The following is a 19,374-nucleotide window of genomic DNA, read 5'->3' on the forward strand; positions in this document are numbered from 1 at the left end:
TTTTAGTCCTAGTGACGTCCTCACTGGGTCTCTGTGCAGTGACGTCCTCACTGGGTCTCTGTGCAGTGACGTCCTCACTGGGTCTCTGTGCAGTGACGTCCTCACTGGGTTTCTGTGCAGTGACGTCCTCACTGGGTTTCTGTGCTGTGATGTCATCACTGGGTCTCTGTGCAGTGACGTCCTCGCTGGGTCTCTGCGCGGTGACGTCCTCGCTGGGTCTCTGCGCGGCAATGTCGTGATGTCCTCGCTGGGTCTCTGCGCGGCGATGTCCTCGCTGGGTCTCTGCGCGGCGATGTCCATTGCTGATGGGAAGAGCTGGCAGGGTGCTGTACAAAGCTTCTTGAGGACGTTAGAAAATATCACAACACCTTGTATCAGTATTCCATTCAGTCCTGATACAAGCAGTGGATTGCTCCCTGGGAGGAGGTATGCAAATTTTAAATAGCCTTGAGGAGTAGGAGTTCCTAGGCAGGCTGTATTTATAAGCAGGTCACCCTAGCTATCGGCCATATGTGATGCTGAGCCTCCGTGTTTGAAAGAACTGAAATCCAATTTTTGAAAAGGAGCAGCCCTGAGACGGTCAGGCTGGGGAGGGAATGGCAGGCTCTTTCTAAATTACTGCAGCTTCTAATACACACTGTGAGCTCACAGTGTGCAGTGAAATGAGGGTAAGCAATGTCAGTATAGGAGAGGAGCAGTACAGCTGTGCAATACTGAAAGTAACGTTGCAGGAGTGGAATGAGGACTTTTGCCAGGTTTATATCGCGTTCTGTGTCCTCTTTGGTTAGATTTCCTTCACTTCTCTACTGTGTCACCAGGACAGGAGTTCTGTGACCTGTGACAGTCTCTCTCATGAGGGAACAGACATTAAAGTGTTACTAAACTTACAACAGTTAAATCTGTCTGTATATGCAGTAAAGCATGCTTGTCATACTCACTGTGGAACCTAAGGGGTTATTCCTCTGCAGTGTGTAAAAAGGCTGTTTGAGCTCATCTTCTCTGATCCTTTTTCTACTGTCCCCTTATAATTTCCTGATAACACAGAGTCTATGGAGTCAGGCTGCACATGGTTTGGTGTGTAGTGCTAGAGAGGGTTTTTTTTTTTTTTCTTGGGAGGATGTATGTGATCAGCACAGGGCCAATCAGCACTTTCCAGACAGAGGGTCAGGGGTCATGCAGTCTCATAGGACAGTCAAAAAACTTCTCCTGCAAGCTTTACCCAGTGCTTGGCTGGACACTGATAGAAGTCACAAGACTGCTGTAACTGCTGTTGAGAAAAGGTATTTAACAGTTTACATTTACTAACCACTTGCCGACTGCCCCACGTATATATACTGCGGGACAGCGGCTCTCCTGTGCGAAATCACATACAGGTACGTGATTTCACTCTTCCGGGTCTGCGGGTCCTACAGGCGAAATTGCGTACCTGTACGTCATCACCTCTTCCGGATTTTTGGTTGGACACAGCAGGAGCCAATGTCTGCCGGGACCCGCCAATCATTCCAAAGTAGGGCTGCACGACATTGGGGAAAAAAGTATATTGCGATATTTCGTTTTTAACGATATATATCGCGATATTTCTCCCAGACAGTCTCCGGGGGAGGGATCAGTTAGCAGAGCGCAGCTTTCTGCCAGGGGATCCGCCACACTCGTAGAACTTCTCCCGCCCGAGCCTTGTGTCGGAGCTGGAGTGTAGAGGAAGCGGGCTGTCGGGTAGCAGCCTTTGTCCCCCAGTGCTCCTCCGCCATGCTCCGGACGTCTCTTCCCCCCTCTCCTGCTGCAAACACTGTAGCCTCTCCACCGCCATGCAATCCGCCCCCCACTCCAGCCCTCCCAGCTCTGTCTCTTAGTCAACAGACGACCATTACTCCGCCCTGCTCCGCCCATTGTCTCTCCATTGAAAAACATTACAGCCTGATCCCGCCCCTGATGCAGCCAGGAGAGACAATGGGCGGAGCAGGGCGGAGTAATGGTCGGCTGGATACTAGAGGCAGAGCCGGGAGGGAAGTGTGGGACTCCTCCCCCCGAGTCCCGACTTCTCCCTGCCTAATGCCTGAATATCGTGGCTTCGGCGATATGAATATCGCCCGTGCCTGCAGAACGATAGTCGATATCACATAGACTATCGTTCAGCCCTATTCCAAAGAGAGGCAGAATGGTGGCCTAGGAGCACATTTTAACTATTTGATTGCCCCTGATGTTAACCCCTTCCCTGCCAGGGTCAGTACAGTGAAAGTGCACTTTTTTAGCACTGATCACTGTATTGGTGTCACTGGTCCCCGAAAAGTGTCTCTTAGTGTCTAATTTTTCCACCGCAATGTCACAGTCCCGCTAAAAATCGCTGATCGCCACCATTACTAGTAAAAAAAAAATTCCATAAATATATCCCATAGTTTGTAGGCGCTATAACTTTTGCGCAAACCAATCAGTTTACGCTTATTGGGATTTTTTTTAAACAAAGACATGTAGCAGAATATATATTGGCCTAAACTGATGAGGAAATTAGATTCTTTGCATTTTTATCATTGGATGTGTTTTATAGCAGAAAGTAAAAAATGTTTTTATTTTTCCAAAATTTCGGTCTTTTTTTGTTTATAGCGCAAAAAGTAAAAACCGCACAGGAGATCAAATACCACCAAAAGAAAGCTCTTTTTGGGAAGAAAACTGCATCAATTTTAATTGGTTACAGCGTCGCACGACCGCATAATTGTCAGTTAAAATAAAACAGTGCTGCATCGCTAAAAATGGCCTGGTCATGAAGAAGGGGGGTAATACTTCTGGGGCTGAATTGGTAAAATAATTGCATTTCCATGTTCTGTGTACTGTGGGAGACCAGATATAGTGAATGCAGGCTCCTGGGTTTAGTAACACTTTTGGTAAAAATCTGACCGTGTGTCTAGCCCTTCCTCACTCCATCCAAATCTGAAAATGAAGCGTTTGGATAGGGTTACACTTTAAGTTGGGCACAGTTTTTTCTTTTGCAATTAAGGTTCTGTTGTCGATGTACATGATGAGATGAGCGCTGTGAATGGTAGACAAAGATCAGTGATTTCTAAGTGGTGTCCTTGATGGTTTTCTTCCAGGTCCAAAGTATCATTTCAGATTGAAGCTGTGAATAGTCTGGGCAGGTAATGTATTGCTATCAGTTCTCTCCAGTCTTGTCCTGCAAACAGATACACCGGGACGCCTGGACTTAATGGCGTTATATTCTTTCTATCTTTCAGAACGGTGCCTTTAGACCATGAAGATAGCACACATTTAATTAAGACTGTAAGTACCCAAGGGTCCTGTCATTACACTATTTGTATTTAGAAGTCCTTGTTTAGTCCTTTTCTATTTTATTCTATTCTTTTCTATTTTATTCTATTCTTTTCTATTTTATTCTATTCTTTTCCATTCTATTCTATATTCTATTCTTTTCTTAAATGAGGGTAGCCGTACACCTTGGGGATATTGGGGGCCGAATGATGGGGGTATGGGACTTAAAGGGATTGTAAAGTCTCTTTTTTAAAAAAAAAAAAAAAAAAACAACAAAAAACATGTTATGCTTACCTCCTCTGTGCAGTTGGTTTTGCACAGAGTGGCCAGGATCCTCCTCTTCCCGGGTCTCTCTTCTGTGCTCCTGACCCCTCCCTCCTGTTGAGTGCCCCCACAGCAAGCAGCTTGCTATGGGGGCACCTGAGCCGAATCACAGCTCCCTGTGTCCAGTCCAAAATGGACCCGCAACCCAGCCCCGCCCCCTCTCTCTCCTGATTGGCTGACTGACTATGATGGAGAGCAGTGGGAGCCAATCACACTGTTTCAGCCAATGAGGAGGGGAGTCCCGGGCAGCTGAGAAACTCCAACAACGTCACTTGAAAAAGATGGGCTCAGGTAAGTAATAGGGGGGCTGCTGCACACAGAAGGCTTTTTTTCTTAATGCGTAGAATGCATTAAGATTTAAAAAAACTTCTGACTTTACAATTCCGTTATTGTTTGGATAAAAAAATAAAAATAAAATTGTCTGCATTATTGAACTTGAAATCAAAGTGGAGAAATATACTCCATGATGGGAAATAAGAATGGTTTCTGGGCCATTATAATGGTGTAGTAAACTTGCTTTTGTGGCATGCCACATAAAACTGGTTCTAAAGGCTGAATTTTTTCACCCTAGTACATTCTCTGCATTAAGGTGTAAAAAACCTGAGTGCAGCACCTCCCTTACACCTGAGCCTGATGTGGGGGCATTAGGGGTCTGAATTCATAAAAGGGCTGAGAATTCCTATTTTTAAATATAACACAAAAGCTTTCCCTTAAATATATTGCTGAATGATGGGTGAAGCTCATTGTGCACTATAACAAGTGATGCATCCCCCCTGACCTGTCACATGGTTATCTTTTCAGGCCTCCATGGCGGTGTATGACATTCCCGACCTGCAAGGGGGAAGAGGAAATCTGGGGTCCGTGGTCTTTTCTGAATCTTTCCTTAAGTCTGAGATACATGTTAGAGACAAAGGTATGTCATCTTGTCTCATGTTGGATTTTTGATTTTTTTTTTTTTTCTTAGCGCCATGATTGCTTTATTAAATGTTTCCATAAAATAAATCTCAGTGTTGGGTATCACACTAGAAGACGTTAGATGGGTATTAAGGGAACATCACAAAATAAACAAGAGGTCTAGCTTTAAAGAAAGGTGAAATCCTGGGTTTTGGGTTGAAAATAAAAATAACTGGGAGGTGATTTAATGAACAAATATATAGACCGGGGGTGCCCAAATTAAAAGGGGCCCTATTGTATCCACTAGTAGAATAAAGGTCTGCATCTACATTGCCATTCTTTTCATTTTAATATCAGTAAGATCAGGTGATGACCATATGTTATAATAGAACCATGAAAAAATATGTTTCGAGCAGTTGACTCTCTTCCAGGAAGATCCATGTCAGGTGACCCTTCTACACTCCTGTGTACAGCCACTCTATCACCATCTCATTTTGCTCTGAGCGCCACTTTCCAGAAACCCTTGTGCAGCTTAGGGGTTCTCCTAAGTTACTACCAGATCAGAGCATAGACAGCAATAATAATCCCGCATTCATTGGCGTCAGTGGTAATAATAATAATTCCCCTTTCATTGGTGTCAGTGGTAATAATAATCCCCCTTTATTGGTGTCAGTAGTAATAATAATAATCCCCCATTCATTGATGTCAGTGGCAATAATAGTCCCCCCCCCCCCCTTAATTTGCGATACTCATAGTTATAATATTAATTCTCTCCTTCATTGCTGTCAGTGGTGATAATAATAATCCCCATTTTATTGGTGTCAGTGGTAATAATAATCCCCCTTTTATTGGTGTCAGTGGTAATAATAGTTCCCACCTTTATTGGGGTTACTCATAGTTATAATAATAATTCTCCCCTGCATTGTTGTCAGTGGTAATATTAATAATCACCCTTTCATTGGTGTCAGTGGTAATAATAATAATCCCCCTTAACTGGCGTTACTCATAATTATAATATTAATTCTCCCCTTCATTGGTGTCAGTGGTAATAGTAATAATCCCCCATTCATTGGTGTCAGTGGTAATAGTAATAATCCCCCCTTCATGGTGCCAGTGGCAGCAATAGTAATCTGCCTTCATAGGTGTCATTGAGAGCAATAATAGACCCCCCTCCCCCCAGCATTGGTATGTGGCAATAATAATTCTCCCCTTCATTGGTGTCAGTGGTGGTAATAATAATAATAATCCCCCCTTCATTGGTGTTAGTCGTAGTGGTAATAATAATTCACCTGTTCATTGGTGTAAATGTTAATATTAATAATCCCCCACTTAATTGGTGCCAGTGGCAGCAATAATAATCACCCCGTTATTTGTTTCACTGGTGGCAATAATAATCTTCCCCTTCATTGGTGTCAGTGGTAATAAAAACAACCCCCCCCCCCCACTCTCATAGGTGCCAGTGACAGCAATACTAATCCCCCTGTTCATTGGTGTTAGTGGTAATAATAATAACAACCCCCCTTCATATGTGCAAGTGGCAGCATTCAATATTAATCCCCCCCCTTCATTGGTGTCATTGGTAATAATATTAACAACCCCCCCCTTCATATGTGCCAGTGGCAGCAATATTAATCCCCCTCTTCGTTGGTGTCAGTGGTAAATATAGCCCCCCCCTTCATTGGTGTTAGTGGTAGTATTAATAATCCCCCCCCCTTGGTGTTAGTGGCAGCATTGACGTTCAGTGGTAACTTACCTGAACACACTGTCCTGTGCTGCTCCCCACTCCCTCTTCTGTGAGGTTGGAAGGACACCATGCCTGTCAGAAGGAGATCTCTCCAGCCAACACACAGTGTGGACCCTATTGGAATGGTGGATGTTGGAATGGTGGGTGTTGGAATGGTGGATGGTGGGTGTTGGATGTTGGAATGGTGGATGTTGGAATGGTGGATGTTGGAATGGTGGATGTTGGAATGGTGGGTGTTGGAATGGTGGATGTTGGAATGGTGGATGTTGGAATGGTGGATGTTGGAATGGTGGATGTTGGAATGGTGGATGTTGGAATGGTGGATGTTGGAATGGTGGATGTTGGAATGGTGGGTGTTGGAATGGTGGGTGTTGGAATGGTGGGTGTTGGAATGGTGGGTGTTGGAATGGTGGGTGTTGGAATGGTGGGTGTTGGAATGGTGGGTGTTGGGATGGTGGGTGTTGGAATGGTGGGTGTTGGAATGGTGGATGTTGGAATGGTGGGTGTTGGATGGTGGAATGGTGGGTGTTGGAATGTTGGATGTTGGAATGTTGGATGTTGGAATGGTGGGTGTTGTAATGGTGGATGTTGGAATGTTGGATGTTGGAATGGTGGGTGTTGGGATGGTGGGTGTTGGGATGGTGGGTGTTGGAATGGTGGGTGTTGGAATGGTGGATGTTGGAATGGTGGGTGTTGGAATGGTGGGTGTTGGAATGGTGGGTGTTGGAATGGTGGGTGTTGGGATGGTGGGTGTTGGAATGGTGGGTGTTGGAATGGTGGATGTTGGAATGGTGGGTGTTGGGATGGTGGGTGTTGGAATGGTGGGTGTTGGAATGGTGGGTGTTGGGATGGTGGGTGTTGGAATGGTGGGTGTTGGAATGGTGGGTGTTGGAATGGTGGGTGTTGGGATGGTGGGTGTTGGAATGGTGGGTGTTGGAATGGTGGGTGTTGGAATGGTGGGTGTTGGATGGTGGAATGGTGGGTGTTGGAATGTTGGATGTTGGAATGGTGGGTGTTGGAATGGTGGGTGTTGGAATGGTGGATGTTGGAATGGTGGGTGTTGGGATGGTGGGTGTTGGAATGGTGGGTGTTGGATGGTGGAATGGTGGGTGTTGGAATGTTGGATGTTGGAATGTTGGAATGGTGGGTGTTGGAATGGTGGATGTTGGAATGGTGGATGTTGGAATGGTGGGTGTTGGGATGGTGGGTGTTGGAATGGTGGGTGTTGGAATGGTGGGTGTTGGAATGATGGGTGTTGGAATGGTGGATGTTGGCATGCTCTCTGTGCAGCCTGCCACTATCCATAGACTGTAACCGGGACCTCACAGCCTCCACAATAAAGCCCCATGGGCCTCCAGTTGGACAACCCTGGTATAGACTGATATAAGGTAGGTAGAAGAATGAGGCATGTTTTCCTTCCAAGGACTGTACAAAGGACAAGGAGTCCCTGTGTATAGATGAAGGACAATTCTACTATCAGTATAGGAAGCAATTCTTTACAACACCATTAATTAGCACCTTCCCGCTAGCCATACAAATTTATATGGTAGCATGTCAGTGAGCTTGAACACCAACTGCTGCATAAATGCACCCCCCACCCCTCCACCCCACCAATACAACCCCTCTGTCATCGACCGCTCTCTGTTGATGATCCGGAGCCGGTAGTTGTGTGTGGCTGGAGTTCTGCTTTAAATTAGGAACTTTTTCTGGAACTGTCTATTGAGTTTTACAGGAAATAGTGTGCGGAGTGTAGGAGTTTTCATTCATGATGATGCTAAACTCTGTGAACTGTAATCTCCGAGGACTTTTTCCTGTGCTGAGCGCGTGGAGGAGCCCTTATTTATATCTGCAGGGTGTGAATGTTTATTCTGGTGCTCCCTTGTGAAGCTGCTCACCGCCCCGGCTTATTTCCAGTGGTTTACACAGACAAATAAACATGGATGTAGGAATCCAAATAAAAGGACGGCTGGTTATGAAATAATTATACACTGATTGATTGTTTTTCCTTTCGGTTGCATCAGATGATAAAGGAAAGCTTAGATCTGTGGGAAATGTGATGAATGAACACAAGTCATTGTAGAAACATCGTCCATGGTAATAAATCCTCGGTGTCATGTACTATAGCTTGAACATGTCACCTCATGTCATTGGAAGTAGGATAGGTGTACACTATATTGTCAAAAGTATTGGGACGCCTGCCTTTACACGCACATGAACTTTAATGGCATCCCGGTCTTCAGGCCCGTACACACTTGATGGAAATCAGACGAAATATCCTCCGATTTTTCTCTCTCTTCCTCAGCGTTCATTACCCTTTTTAGTTGACAGTGCATAAATGTTCACAAAATTTCTCGTCCGATTTTTTTTTTTTTTTTTTGGCACATTTGTTCCCAGACTTCCGGGTTGTCAGCAACTTCAGATCATGCGCGGTCTTTCGTATCCGATTTTTCACGGATGTACTGCATACACATTAAATGAAAATTGGTCGTGCTGGGGACAGATGATAAAAATTTTGGTGTTTGTCCCTCTGTTTTTTTTCGTTGAAAATGTCGGCATCGGCTGCTGAAAGTTGTGTACACACTAGCCGAAAATCTGACAATTTTACCTCGGACGGGAATTTTTGGCAGATTTTCTACTACTGTGTACCCCACTTTAGTCTGTAGGGTTCAATATTGAGTTGGCCCACCCTTTGCAGCTATAACAGCTTCAACTCTTCTGGGAAGGCTGTCCACAAGGTTTAGGAGTGTGTCTATGGGAATGTTTGACCATTCTTCCAAAAGCGCAATTGTGAGGTCAGGCGCTGATGTTGGAGAGAAGGCCTGGCTCGCAGTCTGCGCTTTAAATCATCCCAAAGGTGTTATATCAGATTGAGGTCAGGACTCTGCAGGCCAGTCAAGTTCCTCCACCCCAAACTCACTCACTCACATCTTTATGGGCCTTGCTTTGTGCACTGGTCCAAACCATTTGGTGGAGGGGGGATTATGGTGTGAGGTTGTTTTTCAGGGGTTGGGCTTGGCCCCTTAGTTCCAGTGAAGGGAACTCTTAAGGCCTCAGCATACCAAGAAATGTTGGACAATATTATGCTCCCAACTTTGTGGGAACAGTTTGGGGATGGCCCCTTCCTGTTCCAACATCACTGTGCACCAGTGCACAAAGCAAGGTCCATAAAGACATGGATGAGCGAGTTTCGGGTGGAGGAACTTGAGTGGCCTGCCCTGAACCCGAAAGAAACCCCTTTGGGATGCATTAAAGCGCAGACTGCGAGCCAGGCCTTCTCATCCAACATCAGTGCCTGACCTCACAAATGCGCTTCTGGAAGAATGGTCAAACATTCCCATAGACACACTCCTAAACCTTGTGGACAGCCTTCCCAGAAGAGTTGAAGCTGTTATAGCTGCAAAGAGTGGGCCAACTCAACATTGAACCCTACGGACTAAGACTGGGAAGCCATTAAAGTTCATGTGCGTGTAAAGGCAGGCGTCCCAATACTTTTGACAATATAGCGTATGTGGTGTAGGAAGTAAGGTGATCTGTTGGGGCCCCTCACCCATTGGACCCGTCTGATGGATTGTCCCATTTCTGGGCATTCCGTATGCGTTTTCTAGATGGGGAGAATCTCCATGCATCAGCTTCTTCCCTTAAAAACCCAACTCCATCACAAAGGGATTAATTGTTTTTAGTGAGTGGGCTGACCCATAAAAATAATACCTGTGGCTGCCTGAATACCCGAACAGGAGCAGTTACTGCTTGGCTTCTTTTTCAGGTCCACCCATGTTGCGCAACCGCTATGTAACACTGCAAAGCAAGAAGCAGAACCTGTATATGTAATGAATAAATATGCCTGCCCTATGTACAAATAGAATTACATAATATACAGTACATGTGAAGCAAAACTTCAGCCAAATATACCAAGATTAAAAGATACAATAACAAAAACAACTTTGGGTGGCAATACTTAGCTTAAATCCAGAGATTACCCCTGCAGTCCTTTTTTTGCTGCTAGATGTCCTAAGACTGATGGCTGAGCTCATCTGGGGGCACTCTGCTCTCTCCTCCTGTTAGCATGCTTCGTCAGCACATAAACCCTTTGTGCTGCTTCTTTCTCTCACGCTCTAGCCCTACTATACAGGGACTGTAAGAGGCAGATGCCAGGTTATATTCAGGTACTTTTACAATGTGTACATACTGTTTAATGATGTCTTAATGATTGCAAAAACTCAATAATCGATGTCTTTTTATCTGCTTAGAATTTAGCATTGGGGTCATTTCACACGGGCTTTCCGCCCGGCAGACTCCGTTTTGCTCAACGGGGATCGATCCGCCAATCCCCGCTGAGCAGGCGGATGACAGGTCTGTCTCAGCTCCCTGTGCAGAGACGAAGCGGTCAGATCCCCGCTCTCCTCTATCAGAGATTGGCTGAAAACGGGACCACATGTTCGTTTTTATCCGATCCTATCTGATCCGATCTTCCAGACGGATGAAAAATAGGGTTTCCATCCGTCTGGATTTCATGGACAGGATTGGATCGGATAGCAGCGGGTGTCAGCGGACATGTCATCACTGACATCCGCTGCTCCATAGGGATATTTGGAGCATCCAATGAGGACCGCCTGAAAAACTGACAGGAACCTGATCGGAAAGCCCGTGTGAAAGGACCCTTAAAGTGGAGTTCCACCCATTTTAATATGTTTAGATGTATGTAATCGCCTTTAAAAATACTTTTACCAATGGAAACAATTTTTTTTTTTTTTTTGCAAGGAAATACCTTTTTTTCTTCTTTATTCATCTGCACTTCCGGGTCCGGCCGGATGTATCCCAGCAGCCCTTGCGAATTGCCTAGTGACGAAATCTCGCATTATTACACCGGCACCAGCTGTACTCGGATGTATTGGATTGAGTCCGTGCTCCGCCCGCTTCCGCATCGCCTCCTCTCAGTGAGCTCTACCTGATGTAATGCTTTCAGTCCTCGTTCACTGAGAGGAGGCGGGGCAGAGGCGGAGCGCAGACTCAAAGCAATACATCCCGTAGAGCTCACTAAGAGGAGGCGGGGCGGAGCACGGACTCAATGCAGTACATCCGAGTACAGCTGGTGCTGGTGTAATAATGGGATACATCTCAGCAACCCTTGTGAATCGCCGAGTGACGTAATCGCCTATAGGCGGCCGGACCCGGAAGTGCGGATGGATAAAGAAGAAAAAAAGGTATTTCCTTGCAAAAAAAAAAAAAATTGTTTCCATTGGTAAAAGTATTTTTCAAGGGGATTACGTACATCCAAACTTATTAAAATGGGTGGAACTCCGCTTTAAGGTTTCTAAAAAAGTGACGAGATTTTTTGCATTTCTTCATTCTCAATAACTTTCTGCCCGGTTTTTTGTTTTCAGATGGAGAGATCACATCAGACAATAGATATATCATCCTTACTGCTGCTATTCCCCGTTTTATCTCCTGGCTGGTAAGTACTGGGTGTAATGTCAGCATGGTTGGTGGCGGGAAGGATCAGAGCCATACACATAGACCGTAGGGGGGCAGTGTGGGGAATGTAGTTCTTCGCTCCCCTGTTCCTCCACTGGTTGGCGCCTACAAAGACTACATCTCCCGGCATCCCTTGCGCCTTATCAGCTGCCCCTGCACACAGACAGACAGCTCCAGCGGTGTCCTATCACACCGGAGGATGATGTCACCTGCACGCAGAGACAATTCAAATAGATCGCCGCGTATGAGGAGCCTGGGCAGGATTCATGAGGGACCCGGTGTAACGTGAGAATTACCTACCCCGTGAGAAAAACCTACCCCTCGTCACTTCCGGCCAGGAACAGCTGAGCAGCGCAGCAGTGCGCATGCTCACAGCCCCGGATACCTAATGGAAGAGCTGAGGATCAGACTAGTACGCATGCGCACTAGTCTGAAACGATCTCGGTGTCCGTTAAAAAAACCTACCGACGCGGCGGTTTTACAGCCGCCGCCGCTTTTATATTTAGTAGCCGAGAGCAGGGAAGTGACCGGGACAGGAGCGGAGATGACTCATGGTGCAGCACAGCTGTTTTACTGTAACTGCTCGCGTTACACACACTGCCGTGAACCGGAAGTGACGAGGGTAGGTTTTTCTCACGGGTAGGTAATTCTCACGGAACACCGGCATGCTCAGGTGAGAGAGACCCTCCCTATGCTAGGAATGGCTGTGCTGGAGAACACGGACAGTACACAATGCTTATGGGCGTGACAGCTATGTGGGGAGACTGCTAATACTCGGTGCGGGGTGCATGGAGGGTGTTCCGTTGAGAAGAGCAGCTTGCTGGGTGGCTGGAGCCTCCCATTGATCTGCAGTCACTGGTCTCACTGGACACAATGGGGGCAACTACTGCCTTCCTTTCATTCTCTCCTCCATTCATACTGTCATCCCACTGGAAGCACGGCGCAGAAGGCTGTGCTGCTGCCTGCATGCCCTGCTGCAATACTTCTTGATTTCCATCCATTCTCAATATTGCAATATATATCGTTGGAAAAAAAATATCGCAATATATTTTTTTCCCAATATCGTGCAGGCCTAGCCGTTCCCCCCTCCCCCCTGAAAGGTGCCAAATGTGGCAACAGAGGGGGGGGGGGGGGGAGGAAGCAAATGAGCGGAAGTTCCACTTTTGGGTGGAACTCTGCTTTAATTAACTACCTCAATACTGGGCACTTAAACCCCCTTCCTTCCCAGACCAATTTTCAGCTTTTAGCGCTGTTGCATTTTGAATGACAATTGCGCGGTCATGCAACGCTGTACCTAAACCAAATTTATGTCATTTTTTTCCCCACAAATAGAGCTTTCTTTTGGTGGTATTTGATCACTGCCAGGTTTTTTCTTTTTTGGTGCACAAATAAAAAAATACAGAAAAGTTTGAAAAAAAAAAAAGTTTTTTTGTTTAGGTTATAAAATTTTGTGAATAGATACGTTTTTTCCTGCACTGATGAGCACTGATGAGGAGACACTGATGGGGTGGCACTGATGGGGTGGCACTGATATGCAGCACTGATGGGCACTGATAGGTAGCGCTGATATGCAGCACTGATGGGCACTGATATGTGGCACTGATAGATAGCACTGATATGAAGCATTGGTGGGCACTGATATGCAGCGCTGATGGGCACTGATAGGCAGCACTGATCGGCGGCACTGATGGGCACTGATGGGCACTGATAGGTGGCACTGATGGACGGCACTGGTGGGCACTGATGGGCAGCACTGGTGGGCACTGATGGGCAGCACTGGTGGGCAATAATGGGCACTGGTGGGCGGCACTGGTGGATGGCAATAACGGGCACTGGTGGGCAGCACTGATATATGGCATTGGTGGGCAGCACTGATAGGCTGTTTGCCATCCCTGGTGGCCATGGTGGGCATCCCTGGTGGTCATGGGTGGGCCCTGGTGGCTCTAGTGGCACCCCACCCCCCCCAGGGCTGCACTGGTAATCAATGTTCTGATTACCAGCACAGACCCCCCCTGTTATCAGTGAGTACTTAGAAATACTCACTGATCACCCCAGCTCCAGTATCGATCCTCTTCTTCTCCTCTCCTGACAGGATCTGTCAGGGAGGAGAAGAGATCGAAGCCGTTACAACGGCTGTATTTACATTGCATGACGGCTGTGATTGGACACAGCCGTCATGTGATCAGGAGGGCCAATCACAGGGCCCTCCTGACGCATCTTGTTGCGCTGTGTCTGAGGGACACAGGCACATCGAGATCGCGCCGCTGCGCGTGCACGCGGCGGCGCGATCTCGCTCCTTCTGAAGGACGTTCCGGAACGTCCATTCAGAAGGACGAGACTCCCACCCGGCCGTATATCTACAATGGCCCGGGTGGGAGGTGGTTAAACAAGCTGAAGTTAGAAGCTGATTGGTTACCATGCACAGCTGCACCAGATTCTGATTACTCCAGTTTTGATAAATCTTTCCATTATATATAGGAGATTCCGGTCTGACATAGTGTAATCGCATGCGGTAAAGGTTTTGTATAGGACAAAACCAGAGCTAACCTCTGCACAGTTCATACCAGCCTTTACTGGAAGGGTTCATTTACATGGGTGCAGAGGGTCATATTATACACCCACTGAACTCAGTGTATTTTTGCACCCAGTGTTTAGATGCAGTCATTACCAGCAACTTGTATAAAATCACTGACAGACGCCAGTGCTGTGCACAATCTTGAGTGGTTACATGTGTTTGAGGACATATCAGCAGCCTATGATGCAGACAGTGCATGTTCAGGGCTGCTCACCCAATGCTTGTAACTGCTCAGAAGTGTGTATAGCACGGGTGCTCAACCTGTGGCCCTCCAGCTGTTGCGGAACTACAAGTCCCATGAGGCATTGCAAGGCTGACAGTTTCAAGCATGACTGCCAAATTCAGAGGCTTGATGGAACTTGTAGTTGTGTAACAGTGGAGGGCCACAGGTTGAGCACCAATGTTGCCATAGCATCCGAAATTAATCTGTACAGGCTGCTGGTAATGGGTGTAAACAAGCACCAGGTGCAGAAATACGCTGAATTCTGTTGGTGTACAACCCTCTACATTTGTGTAAATGAGCCCTTAGGGCCCGTTCACACTAGCTGATGCATTACTGGGCAGTGGTTGGTGTGCAGTACATGAAGTGTAGATGTGCTGATCACGGTGCATCGCCCTGTTCACTTTTTTTTTTTTCAAGCTTTTTATTGCAATGTTACATAGTGACACTTTATTAAAGTGGATGCAAATCCCAGTCATGAAACTAGACCTGGGCACATATATCTGTAGTGTTTTCTTATCTCTCTCTAAAGCTCTAAGTCCGTGTCTTTCTGCTGCTCCATTCTTATGTTATCAGAATGATCAATTCTGAGAAGTTCTCTGACACAGGAGATAATAAAAGCAGCTGGAATCTTGTGTTGGGATGGGTGCATAGAGATAGATTAGCAGAAAGCTGGTCTATTTGCAGCACAGCTTTGCAGATTTCTTCATTCCTCTGCCTATGTGGAGGTGTGGCGTGTGCCTTTCCTCCAATCAACTGTTACACAGTGTATGCCAAGACTCCACACCTAGTGCTGGAACAGGAAGAAAAAATTCTAACACAATGTTCATTTTCCAAACAGTTTAAAAAGCTAAAGACAGCAGATCTAAAAAATAAAAATATTAACGTAGGGAGATTTTGTTTTATCTGTGTGTATCATCTGAGGCTGTTCACTTCACTGGGTGTATATGAGGGTTTACATCCACTTTAAAGTGATTGTAAAGTCTTGTGTGTTTTTCCAGGTTGAGGAGAATGAAGTAAAACTTTCTGAGAAAGCACTGAGTTCGGTGAAGGTGAGATAATTTAAAGACAGATCTGTATGTTGTGCCAGCTGGAGATGGCTCCCATGTAACTAACTGGTGTTTTTTTCCAGGAACACGAATCATTCCTGGGGAGTTTCCTGTCCGGTGGGGATGAGACCTACATGTGTTCCAGCAGTCGGCACATTTCACCCGAGGAAGGTACATGCCATCACAGGCTCATTAATGCATGGTATTAACGGTATTCAGCTATTTTGAACTGATAGGGTGATGCAACGTCAAATGCTTAAGAGGAAAGAGCAGCTCACGCGTCTTCCAAACTGATCTTAAGCTGAACCTTGCATTCATTTTTTTACTCCGATGTTCGGTGTTTTGGGTCTTCTTGGCCTAGCTGCTCACAAGAACAAAGAGTCCCAGAGCTCACTGGAGTAAAAAAAAGAGTGCAAAATCAGAGTTCGGTTGGGGATGAGTTTAGAGGATGAGCATGCTCGTTCCTACTTTAACCACTTGCCGTCTGCTCACTAGAGCTCTACTGCGGCAAAGTGGCTCTTGTAGGTCTGACGACGTAGACCTACGTCGCCAGACACTCCCGCTTCTCGGTGGCGCCGCCGGAGGCTCGCTCCTGCTGTATTCAGTCACAGGGCCAGGGATCGTCGGGGAATCGAGTGTGGAGATCCACCTGCTTGTGTAAACACAAGCGGGCGGATCTCCTAAGTGACAGGCAGGGTCAGATTGCAGGGTTCAGCATAGTTCAGTCACTCAGTCACCTCCCCCCACACACGTCAGTAAGCACCAGGCATACATTAACCCCTCCCTCTCCAATAAAATGAACCCCTTCCCAGCCAGTGTCATTTTTACAGTACCAGTGCATATTTATAGCACTGATTATTGTAGTAATGTCACTGGTACCCCCAAAAGTGTCAAAAATGTCAGTCAAGGGTCCGATCTGTCCGCCGCAATGTCGCAGTCCCGCAAAACAAAATCACAGATTGCCGCCAAAAAAAAAACACCAAAAAAGACAGAAATCTTTCCCTTAGTTAGTAAACGCAATAACTTTTGCGCAAACCAATCAAAATACGCTTATTGTGATTTTTTTTACCAAACATAGGTAGCAGAAAACAAATTGGCCAAAAATTTAAAAAAATTTAGATTTTTACATTTTTTTGGGGGGGAATTTCATATAAAAAAATGTGAAAAATATTGTTATTTTTTCAAAATTTACGCTATTTTTTTGTTTATAGCGCAAAAAGTAAAAATTGCACAGGTGATCAAATACCACCAAAAGAAAGCTCTGTTTGTGGGAAAAAAAGGATATAAATTTTGTTTGGGTACGGCGTCGCACGACCGCGCAATTGTCAGTTAAAGTCGCACAGTGCAGAATCGCAAAAAGTGGCCCAGACGTAAGACAGCAAAATCCTCCGGTGGTAAAGTGGTTAAACAGAAGTGCAGTAATCTAAAAATCAAACCTACATACTCCCCTAGAAGGCTGCATCATGGATCCCATGTTGCATATGTCCCTCGCCAGCTCTACAACGAGAACTGAGCCATCAAAGACAGTTGATCGCTCAGTTCTTGGTATCTAATGAGCCCCTTCGTCTGCTCTACCACTTCTGCTTACTGGAGCACTGGGCTGTGTGGGGGGGGGGGGGGGGCAGGCAAGAGCACCTGGCTCAGGATCTTGGCGCTCCACTGAGCCAGCTTCCGGCCAGGCATCTGGGCAGATCCCAGCAATATTGTCGGAAATCCCTGCAAAGCCTGAACCGGGTTCTGTCACGTCAGCTGACAGCAGACTTTAGCCCGCTGGAAGATGAATCTGGGTTACAGGAATGCAAAACAAAGTGCTTTGGCCATACTTCTCGTTTAGAAGCTGTGCTATAAGCTGCCTTATATTATAGTGTAGTGTAAACTTTTAAAAGTTAAAGTCCTTCTCAAGGGTAGGCTCCACATGATACCCACTGAGAGCCTCGTCAGATCATTAATTTCAACAAAAATCTCTCCATAAGTACATACTGTATGTGATTTTAACCTATTTTAGACATGTTATTTAAGGGTAAAAAGCCTCCCTTGTGTACAAACGAAAACTCTGAGGTCTCTGAGATTGCTGCTGGGTGCCACCATCTTGGATATGTCAGCAAACTTAGAACTGTCACTCAAGTTACACTATATTATTCCCCTTTGTTCCTCCCCTTACTGCTACATAAAAGCTTATGTAGTGAGGGGCAGAGGAGCTGGGCCAGCACAAGGTAATTAGACCCTCCAAGAAGAGAAGATGGCTTTTACATGGAAAGAGGGAAAGGGCTGTGCTTGGTAATCACCTCTTCTAGAGAAGTCAAATTTGATAGCAAGTGCAGGGGAACATTGCAAGCTAATAAAAAATCATTTATTTGAGAAAAAAAAAACTCTGCTATGTAAAACACTTGATTTTTCTCTGCTGTTACATGCAGTTTTTTACATTGGTGACAGGGTCACATTTTAATTGAACAAATACCCTCCTTCATGCCTAATCTGATTTACTTTTCACTTTAATACTGAGATTTGGTTTCACCTTTTCTCTATCGTTCATTGACAGACGCAGCTCCATATTCTTCTTAACCATTGGTTTAAGAGAGAATTTAGTGTCTTTGAGGGTGTATGTTGTTTCTAGATGAGCTCCAGTTGTTCCTGGTTGAGCTCCATGTTACCTGGTTGGCTAAGTTTAGCCTTTGGGAATTATGTTCCTTTCTGCGTTGTTGTCCCACCCCTCATGTTAATACTGCTTTGGGACGTCCCAATGGTTAAGAAGAATATGGAGCTGCATCTGTCAATGAACGAGCGAGAAAACTGGATTTTTGACTTACCGTAAAATCCTTTTCTCTGAAGTTCATTGACAGATGCAGCACCCGCCCTTCTATATGGTGGTGACCGTAGGGTCAGTATCGTCTGATTTACGCCTTCCCTCCTCTCAAGCTTCTGCCAAGACTTCTGCGCAGGATCGAGGCAGAAGGCATTTCGGTCATCTTAGTGAATCCAGACTGGCCTTGCAAGGCTTGGTACGCCAATCTGGTGGCCGAAGTTTCTTGGAATCTTCCTCTCAGGGAGGATCTGCTGTCCCAAGGACCAATCTTCTATCCTGCTCTACAGTCGCTAGCTTTGATGGCTTAGCTGTTTAACGCCAGGTGCTTATGGATAGAGGTTTATCTGAGTCGGTGATCGGGTTCCTCCTTTCCCTGTCAAGGCACACTCTACTCGGGCACTTATGCCTCCTCGGCCTTCCGTCATCAGGCGTCAGTGACACAGGTTTGCAAGGCGGCCACCTGGTCGTCGGTGCACACGTTCACAAAGTTCTGTAAAGTGGTTGTGTTGGCATCTGCGGATGCTTCTTTTGGCCGCAAGGTTTTGCAGGCTGCTGTTTAAGAGACCTGATCCTCTGAGAGTGTATTGTTTTTTTCAGGTGAGCTCCAGTTGTTTTTGATTGAGCTCCTGTTGCCTGGTTTGGTACTGTGTAACCTTGGGATTTTTTTTTGCTGTTCCCACCCCTCATATTTAACACTGCTTTGGGATGTCCCAATGGTCATGAAGATCAGGAGCTGTGTCCTTCAATAAACGAAAGAGAAAATGGGATTTTTGACTTGATGTGAAATCCATTTCTCTGATGTTCATTGACAGACACAGCACCCACCCCTCTGTGGAATTGTAATTCTTTTGACACTGCTTGTAACAAAACTGAGTAACTATAGTAGAGAGAGGGAGTATACCCCCTGGGACTGCCCATAGACATAACCAGAATCTTTTTCTGCCCAGCGTCCTACTCCTGTAGGGGGCAGTATAACCCAGTGTTCATGAAGATCAGGAGCTGTGTCCTGTGTCTGTCAATGAACATCAGAGAAAT

At 46.0% G+C, this 19,374-nt stretch overlaps 1 protein-coding gene across 1 annotated transcript in view; it reads left to right on the forward strand.

The window, feature by feature from the left end:
• Window positions 1-19,374, forward strand: part of DNAAF9 (dynein axonemal assembly factor 9) — a 230,639-nt gene that overhangs the window by 119,185 nt on the left and 92,080 nt on the right. Inside the window, exons 15-20 of the mRNA XM_082269118.1 lie at window positions 3,084-3,128; window positions 3,225-3,270; window positions 4,384-4,495; window positions 11,602-11,672; window positions 15,489-15,539; window positions 15,620-15,707. Of these exons, the coding sequence (XP_082125244.1) occupies window positions 3,084-3,128; window positions 3,225-3,270; window positions 4,384-4,495; window positions 11,602-11,672; window positions 15,489-15,539; window positions 15,620-15,707 (413 nt within the window). The remainder of the gene's footprint in view (window positions 1-3,083; window positions 3,129-3,224; window positions 3,271-4,383; window positions 4,496-11,601; window positions 11,673-15,488; window positions 15,540-15,619; window positions 15,708-19,374) is intronic.

The sequence above is a fragment of the Pelophylax lessonae genome (assembly GCF_965119305.1).
Source record: "Pelophylax lessonae genome assembly, chromosome: 1".
NCBI lineage: Eukaryota > Metazoa > Chordata > Amphibia > Anura > Ranidae > Pelophylax > Pelophylax lessonae.